The sequence below is a fragment of the Ascidia mentula genome, chromosome 1 (assembly GCF_947561715.1).
Source record: "Ascidia mentula chromosome 1, kaAscMent1.1, whole genome shotgun sequence".
Lineage (NCBI taxonomy): Eukaryota > Metazoa > Chordata > Ascidiacea > Phlebobranchia > Ascidiidae > Ascidia > Ascidia mentula.
In genome coordinates, this window is record NC_138566.1 from 9,500,528 (window position 1) to 9,509,907 (window position 9,380).

Below are 9,380 nucleotides of genomic sequence, written 5' to 3' on the forward strand. Positions count from 1 at the left end.
CCCGGGTTCACCCTGAGCGGTTCCCAAATCCTTCTTTGTCTGGAAACGGGAGAGTGGTTTCCTCAGGACATCATGATGGGAGAACAAGCTCCTACCTGCGAACGAGTCAACTGCTACGAACCCCTCATGTGGCAACACTCCACCTCCCATGTGATCTCGTTCCCGGGTGTTGATGACGTATACACCCTCTCGGACCAGGAGTTTGTCGAGTTAGTGAAAAAGCTTGTATTTAATTTTAAATGCTTGATCTGAAGTCTGGTGGCTTCTAGGGTAACAATCCCGTAAGCATGGAAATGGAGTTGCCCAATGTTTCTGTTTTAAAGGACGCCAGCTGGGAGAGAACGAAAAATCTTGTATTGGTGAGAACAATTCATTGCAAATCTTACCTGAATATCATCACCTATTTTGAAACAACTTGTGATTTGTTGGATTACCTATCATAATTTTTCATATTATAATGTTATAAAGATGTGTTTGTATGCAGAGGTCAAGGAAACGTTGAAATTCAAAGGTTTCGAGGATATGAAAGATATTTACATAGCAGTTGGATTCATCGTTCTTTTGCTCATTGTTGTCCTGGGATTGGTTGCTTGGTTCTTTAAACGTCGTTTGAACAAGAATGCTTGACATGATTACTGAGGACATAATTGCACCCTGCAGCAAACAACTGCGCGCTCTGTTACTGTCAAGCTATCATTTAAAGTGTCATCCATGAAAACTAAACTGACTAAATTTGTGACAACTGTCTGAAACAGAAACCGCAATGTAGAGATTTCTGTGGTGATTTCGTACTTGTAAATAGTTTCAATAAATTCGAAGCTCTTCTGGCAAAAGTTGTATGTTCGGTCGACGTTTCAGTCGTTATCCAACCGACCTTCATCAGGACAATTACGTAAAACACAAACATGACGATGAATACTAAAGCGTAAAAAGGGACAAAAAAGGCAAATAAGGGGGACTGGAGGGAAGACAAAAAGAATACAAAATGTGCGCCAACCGATCTTCTTGGACTTAACGACATCCAATTGATGTTCTTTTAACCTTGTCCGTTGTACGCGGCCCGTCTCGCTAATGTATACCTTGTCGCAATCTCCACAGGTTATGTAGTATACCACAGTCCTAGCATCAAACGCCAAAAGCGTGGATGATTAATAACGAGGACAACGCTCTTTGCTTTACGAACTTCATGACAATGTTAGCGACCACCATTGAGAGCGGAGAACCATGGTAGTGCCAAATATATGCTTTCAAAAACAACCTTTGAAGGACAGGTAGGTCGCATCCAGTCAGAGTTCAATGCATTCCACGATTCTATACAGTGGACACAAGAATTTATTGAATGCGTGGTAGCGACAGCAACAACTTGTAGAAAGTTTGCTCTTTCTTTCATAGAAACATTATTCCTTCACAAGCTTGACTTCTAAAAAATAGATTGAAATTTATAGTCCCTTTTCTGAGGGCAGGTACAACACGATAATATTTACTGCGATTGCGATCCGTACTTCGTTTTCGGGAAACCGGAGCGCTGCAAGTGTTGACGGAATGATCACTCCGACGACGCCCGCTAGATCAGTGAGAACTTGTCCAATTACAATCAACACCATCAGGGAGCTGCTTATGAAAGATAGAGTAACAAACAAAAGTTCCACAGTCGATGAAAGACCCACCAATATTCCACTGATGTTTCTTACATTCGTAATCCAATCCACAGTCGCATGTGTGGTGTTGAAAAACTCCGCGTATAGAAACCACTCACTGGCCGTATAACTTGAGAACGACAGGCATTGAATAACTGAAAGTGCGCCGAGGAAATCCCATCTTCTTTCATGCAATTGGTTACTTTTTTCCGTTTATATTTGTAGTAATGATCTAACAACAAAACATTATAGGCTATTTAACCCGGTTTGCATTAAAAGCAAGTGACAGTTTTTCGAATTTAATATATGCTGTTGTTCACCAGCGAAGTGTGGTCAGACCGCAGTATGTTGTCATATGTAGCACTCCATAATCAGCACTCTATAATCAACTTAATAATCAGCTAATATGCCATGGTCGATAAAGCTAAAAAAAAAACTAACACAAATGTGACTTTGTTGTCAAAAGTTATTTTGATACACGTGGTGTCGCTGTAGAGCAACATTTTAATTGTTTACTTTCCACATAAATTGTTTGGTATTAAAGTGTGACTTTGAAATAAGGGCAATTGTGCTCCTGGTTGGAAGTATTAATGAAAATGTTTTTACTTCATGAAATCAAAACCTGACCAGCAACACTTCTTTCGCGTGATACAATTGAAATTTCAATGTCTATTTCAAATATTGCTAAAATAACTTTGCGACAACGCTTAGTTCTATTCTAAAAACGAAGCGTTGACACAACGTTATTGTAGTAATATTTGGTTGGAAGTATGTTATTTCCATGTTGCCTTAAGGTTTAGACCAGGAGCATATGAAAATGATTCATTGTTGCAGTGACAGCATAGCAATTTAACCGCGTTTTCGCACAAAAAAGGACGTGCGGTAGACAATTAAAATGTCTGCTACATGGTGACTGTTGGTATGGCAGCAACGACACTACTCTGTACTTCGATACGACGGGGATGGTGCGATTTTTTGCTCAGTGACATTACATGACGTCATTTTTGGTGTGATGTCATAAATTTAAACCTTACCTTTGCGTTGACTTTAATTTGATGATTCCAACATTTCTAGTTGCGAACTATATTGCGAAAAACACATTAGTGGTTGATTGTGGCGAATTGATCAAATCATTTATGACCCGAACTCGTAGGCACTGCCAGACAAAAGTGGTACTATGACAAAATAACTGAATTGCATATTCTGCCAAGATTCTTGTAACATAGAGCACACCAATGACTAGTTTCGATGGCAAGGAATAGAAAAGCTAGAGTTAATATGCTAATCACAACAGAGCAAACGTTTTGAACACAACTGTGCTCATCAACAGTCCTGTGAGGTAACTGAGTTTAAAGTATAGGTGCCCCAATTTTGCGCCAGCCAATCACGTTGTCGACTGCGGAGCGCGCGATTTTAAAAAGAGACAAAGGTTCTCCTATTTCGCTGTCAAAAAAAGAGCTGCGCGAATTCTTCACTTGCCTCGAAGCGACAGGCGGGAATTTTGCACGCTGACTCCCGCCCGCGAGAAGAAAACAGCAAAGTTTTTTGGGAAAGAGCATTTTCGAATAATATCACTGATATTTCCGTCAGTAAGCATCCTTAACGTGATGACGTAATGAGTGTTGTACAATGACGGAACAAGTTAGGAAAACAACGCGAAGTTTGGTTTATTTGTTCAGGTAATTTCATTGTCTTATGTATGTTTACTTACTTTACCCAAAGCCTTATGGACTAGAGTGGGGTCACAGTCGGTTGATATGGGAAGAAATTTTTTACAATTTTTTTTCTTACTATTGATAAATGTACATTAGTCCTCACGCAATATGGTGGCATTATGTTGTCGAAAAAAACGACGTCATCTAAGCTAACATCATCAATGCATATGTGGGTAAGTTTTATCTTGTCGCCCACAAAAAGGAAAAGGGAAGCAACCTCCTTCTGTTACGTCACAAAAAAGAGAATGTCGTCACCAACAGAATCATGGTTGAAATGACAATCGAAAACTTTGCTTGGATTGAGAAACTGCAGGCATGCCATAATAGTTTGAAGTGCGATGCATCAACACACACCAGCCTTCTTCGAAACAAGGAAGAAACCCGAGCACAAAAGCCCTATCGAAGCAACTTGCACGTCACGTCTACTGGATATACGCAGACGCGGAAGTCCAGTGAAGTTTGCTGCCAGATCCACCTCAGTACTTGTAGCGGCTGTAAAGACATTTTTAAACAAAAATTACTTTCGGTCTGATAGGAAATGCGAGAGATAATAATCGCAAAAGTGCAGCCATAGAAAGGCGATTTAGCCGGTGAGCTTTACCGACGAGTATATAGTTGCAAACTGTTTGACAGACGAATTTGGTCTGCTGTAAGAATTTGTTTACTGGCGTTGTTGTGCCTTATGATGTCCAACAACATTACAAATAATCCAGCATTTATTCAGTCATTGCATTCTTCTAAATGTGCAAAGAGGTGTGTAAGTTGGAGCAATATTTCTCCAATATAACATTAAAAATGTTGTATTTTACAGAAAAACGGTTTAAAACTTTGCAGATTTTTTCAATTTGTGAAACTGAAATCGATTGTTTGGAAATGAATACCACCAACGTAAGTCTCCACGAGATTTTCAACTACAAATTGCCGTTTGGATGGGGTATTGTGTATTCTGTTTCCCTGATACTTTTGGGTGTGTTTGCAATTATATTCAACGCACTTACCCTGACTGTCATTGCTCGATCTAAAACACTTAGGTAAGTCAGATACAATCTAAAACATTATTTCCAAAAACGCCGAATATAACATTTCGAACAACGCACTTAGCACTTGGCATATGATAATAAACGTTTAAAATATAGTGTTATAATCCCATTAGTTTCGTTATCCCACCCTTAAAAAATGCATCCAATATGCAAAAAAAAATGCATGCAATGTTTAAAAAAATGCACCCAATGTACAACTGAAAATTTTTGATTACAATGTTTCAAAAATCAACACTAAAATCACATTCATTTCCACAGAGGGCCATTTAATATTATTTTGATGAACTTGTGCGTATTGGATATAATATCTGGAATAATCAGTTTGTATGTCGGCGGCAAACAATTCAAAAATGTTCGTTCGCATTATACGGTAGGTTTTGGATATAGGCTATGTAACGTGATTTTACGTTACATGTCAACGGTTGCATTAATGGACTTAGGTTGCATGGCCAAAAATAATGAAATATTTACCACTATACGAACATCACTCCAAACTGCGATTTGTCACAAATATTTGCCGCCTAACATTATGTAGAGATCATTGCACGGAAAATAAGAGGAAAATATTTCTTAGGCTGAGTGGAATGTAAAATTGTGATAAATCTTGTAGCCACTCTTTCAAAAACAGTCTTCAAAGAATATTTGCGAAAATATGTGCGTATCTATACAAGTATATCATTGCAAGCTAGACTTGTGTTGAATAAGTTAACAACCATGGGAGTCCAATTTTGAAAACATTTTTATGTTATATTGCAAATACGTGCATTTCAATATAGGGAAGACATATGATAACCGGGTTTCCAACGATGTTGACGAGCATATTTGTATGTCTGTTTGCCATATGTCGTTATATTGCCTGCCAATGGCCATTCAGGAAAATCTCAGCTAAACATGTCAAGGCAAGTGACTTCTACATAAAACAAATTGAAATGGAATATTGCGAAATAATACTTGTTTGTATTTTCTCTGTCGTAAATAAAACTTCTCTGTCGTAAAATTATCTTAAATGTTGTAAAATAACATTGTTTTAAAAAAATCTTTTTTTTTCTTCAGTGGATATGTGGAATTGCATGGACGATGACGACATTGGTTGGAATCATGACATTTGTTCTTTTCTACTTTAGGATACCGATGTAGGTTTTGAATATTTGATTTATCGACCATCAGCCAAAATTCTAATTCACATTAACCTAACATCTGAAGTTACCCCTTGCAAAATACCCAATCCTGATTCATTTGCGGTTGAGGCATGCGAGTTCATGAAAAACAGTAACCCAATATTTAAATTGCCGTTTTGTAAAATATTCCAATTTCTCAATCCTGCAAACATTGCGAATAAATAATGTAGAGATTTCCAACCATTTTTCTCAAATTTACCCCCTGGCAGACTTTGACGACAAAATTTACCCCATACTGATTTTGCAAAATAGTTGCAAAAGTAAAGAGAGGTTTTGAAATACACACCCGAACGAAATTGTATCAAACTTAAAAACACTGCAGCGAATAAAAGAAATAATCCAATAACTAATGGTTTTGCCATAACATGACCGGTCAAAGTAAAAATGCAAATTTCTTGCTCATAAAATTTATTCCTAAGGTATGTCAAATTTATCCCAGGTTGTGAAAGGTTAACCTTTTTGAAATACAAATTTTTGTTGAAAAGGGCACACTTTTAATTTTTACAGTGACAAGATTATGAGAAGTACTGCCACATACATGCTCATAACATTAATGATCACCATCACAATTTCTACATGTGCTCTTCTCATTTGCATTTATTACAACAGGAAGAAAGTTTTGCCACTTTTATCGAGTAAGTAAATATTTCTATCAAATCAATTGTAACAAAGCAATTAAGACAATAGGCGGCGCAAAATACCTGGAGTTGATTACTTGAAATAGAAAAGCCAAAGCGAATATGCTATTAAACATGTTGACTATAGAGAAGACGTTTTTCTAAAAACAACGACCCCAAGCAACACGCCAGAATCACATCACGTGACAAGAGCATCAACAACACAGCAGCGACGTCATCAGTTGAGATGTGTCAAGCTGCCGTAAAGACCTACTTGTTGAACAGGTAGAGAGGTTTGGAGCTGTCATCTATGTTCAATGATGGTTTGTGGTGCTGGATGTACATTGTTTCGAGAATTAGCAAAAAAATTTAGCAAGTTGAAGGATGTTACTCCTTCATGCGAACCCATAGGAGCACGTAAGTTGGTAGATGACATTGCAGGGGTGGAACTTACGTGCTCCTGTTGGGCTACTTACATTGGTGAAACCACGCGTAAGCTGGCGGTTCGCATGAAGGAGTATCATACTTTGACTAATGCTAAAAGTGAGTTCAGCACCCATCCGTGGAAAAAATCAGATCATTCTGTTGATTTTAATTCAGCCAAAGTTCTACATAGTTGCAACATCAAATCCTAATTCTCGAAACAATGTACATCCAGCACCACAAACCATCATTGAACATACATGACAGCTCCAAACCTCTCAAACTGTTCAACATTTAGGTCTGTACTGCAACTTGGCATATCTTAACTGATGACGTTGCTGCTGTGTTTTTGATGCTGTTGTCACGTGATGAGACTCTGGCGTGTTGCTTGGTGTTGTTGTTGTTTATTTCTGCCCGTTCAGTTCCATGTCTACCTGGGCGCTCTGCTGCATGTAGCTCATTCAATTATAGTACTAATGAAGAACGCATGTGTTCGAAACGACTACTCTATTCAACATGATTAATTACTAGCTTTAGCTTTCAAATAATAGCCATGTGCAAAAAAAAACTAAATTAAATTAAAATAACTAATCACTAACTTGTTTGTTATTCTGTCAGTTAAATAGTCTGTCAATAGCTTTTATTACTTGATGGTTACGAATCGTCGGAAAATGAATATGACAACGCAGATCTATGCATTAAAAAATAGTAACAACGTGTCATGTCCTGTCGTTATGTTTTTTGCAGCTGAAGTTAAAAACCGTAAAGAAGCGCAATACAAACGTATCTCTCTTCAACTTGTGCTCATTGTGATGTCATACTACTTGGGATATATTCCTGTTTGCAGTAAGTAATAAACTTTATTTACAAGAAAATTTAAACGTTTGTTATGAACAACATGCCAAAATTAACATTGCTTGTAAGTTTCTAGGCAATTTTCTGAATTTCATTCGACTGTTGCACTAATATTAACGGTTTTTGCAATGCAATACTTTACATCAACAGTTGGACTTCAAGACACAAATCGTGTCGGCATCAACGGATATAAATGGAATGTGATACTTTCGTCATCATCGTATTTTTGCTTGCGAGTGAGCGAATGTCTTAATCCCATATTTTACAACATTGCGTCGGGGCAAGTATTTATTAATCTTATCTTTGTTCTGTTAACATAGTCATCCGGTAAATATTCCAAACATGTCTGATATACACGACTGCAAGAAATTGGTAATTGTGAAACTGATGAGGTGAAATGATGAAAATGTTAGCTATTTCTTCACAAGACGTTTGACAAGCCCTATTTCGTGCCAACGGAAGACACCATTGCTATGGGATGATGCAATAAATAATAGTGTAAATGACCATTATCCCGCCTTTTGACAATATCCATGAGTATGTAGTGATTATGACAATATATATATGCATTATATATATATATATATGTGTGTGTATGTTTTTGGACGTTTTTGCCAATATGAAATACATCAGGTAACACCTTGATATGACGATACTATGATCAATGAATTATACTGGAATTATATAAATTGCGACAAAAAGAAATAATGTTTTGCATTCAATCTGTAGAAAAATGCGCAACGAGACCAAACTGTTTCTGATTGGTGTTTGGAAACACATAACAGGACTGATGAGATCGTGCTGGAGTTCAGAAGATAATTAGCTGTTGGGGAAATCACTCCATTTCAGGGTGACAAGCATATAATTTAAGAAACAGCAACAGTAACACAATACATTTTAAAGTGGCCTGTAAAGAACATTATTATTTCAATCACTTGTTGATGGATAGATTTTTTCAAAAAGCCATTGGTCATTGTGTCCTGTTGTTGATTCACATGTTATACTCATAAACTACTTGTTGACAACCCTATATGGGACACGAGTGTCCAACTTGTTTTAATGAGGGCTCCTTTGTGGAAAGCCCCAGCGTCCTTTTTGAAGTTTCAAAGTATAAGATTACTGCGTTTTTTTTTCGTCAGGCTTGAAATGTAAATATTCGTGTTCTCAGTTCATGAGATTTGCGTTGCACCAGTACCACATACACTTATTATCAATGGAAAAATGACAAGTTTTGAGGTGAAGAAGCATTGTCCGCTGCAACCCAAAAGTTAATCCAAATTTTGCAGAGCCATGTTTCACCAAACTTCATAACACAATGGCGCGACATTTAGAATGCCGTCGCGGCCCACGATTTTTGGCAACCCTGGCATCAAATTTATTTTAAAGAAGGAGCCGAGTAATTGACTTGAATTGTTTGCTTTGTTGCATGCGGATTTTGCCACTTTTCCGAGTTACACGACTGTATCTTGTCGTTATTTATATATACGCCTGTATACGATTTGCTGCAATAAAGCAATGCGCAAATTACCTGATGCTTATTGTTGGAAACAAAACTCCGATTATTATGAAGAGTCTGCCAGGTCATCTCAAAACTTTTTGTGATTAGTCGCATATTTGCATGTAATTACGGAATTGCCTCGTTCACATTCAAAATATTGCATCGAGTCGCAAATTTTACTTGTCCTAACCTTGTGTTATTAACAAGGTTGTCCTTGTGTCATGTCTGTAGGAGATCACTGATTAGGAATTATGAATTCACTGAGATTTATACGAGATATGGGGCAATGTATTGTGAGAAAAGGGTATTGATTGCGAGTATTTGATTGAGAGAGTACGAAATTTATTCGATGAAATTAATACTATACATTAGAGTAATTTTTAGAAGCATTTGTCGTCCACTCTAACTACGTGTTCA

The 9,380-nt window shown here is 37.3% G+C and overlaps 1 protein-coding gene and 1 long non-coding RNA gene across 2 annotated transcripts; both read left to right on the forward strand.

Annotated features, from left to right (window-relative positions):
- Window positions 1-4,182: 4,182 nt before the first annotated feature.
- Window positions 4,183-5,291, forward strand: LOC145915322 (uncharacterized). Its single transcript, XR_014403722.1, has 3 exons — window positions 4,183-4,383; window positions 4,651-4,762; window positions 5,169-5,291. It is a non-coding gene; the product is annotated as an uncharacterized LOC145915322 (long non-coding RNA).
- A 158-nt stretch (window positions 5,292-5,449) lies between these two features.
- LOC145909336 (uncharacterized) lies at window positions 5,450-8,284 on the forward strand. The gene is made up of 5 exons (XM_082996762.1): window positions 5,450-5,525; window positions 6,078-6,205; window positions 7,358-7,456; window positions 7,616-7,749; window positions 8,195-8,284. The coding sequence occupies exons 1-5, from the start codon at window positions 5,470-5,472 to the stop codon at window positions 8,282-8,284; spliced, it is 507 nt and encodes a 168-aa protein (XP_082852888.1). The 5' UTR covers window positions 5,450-5,469.
- Window positions 8,285-9,380: the final 1,096 nt, after the last annotated feature.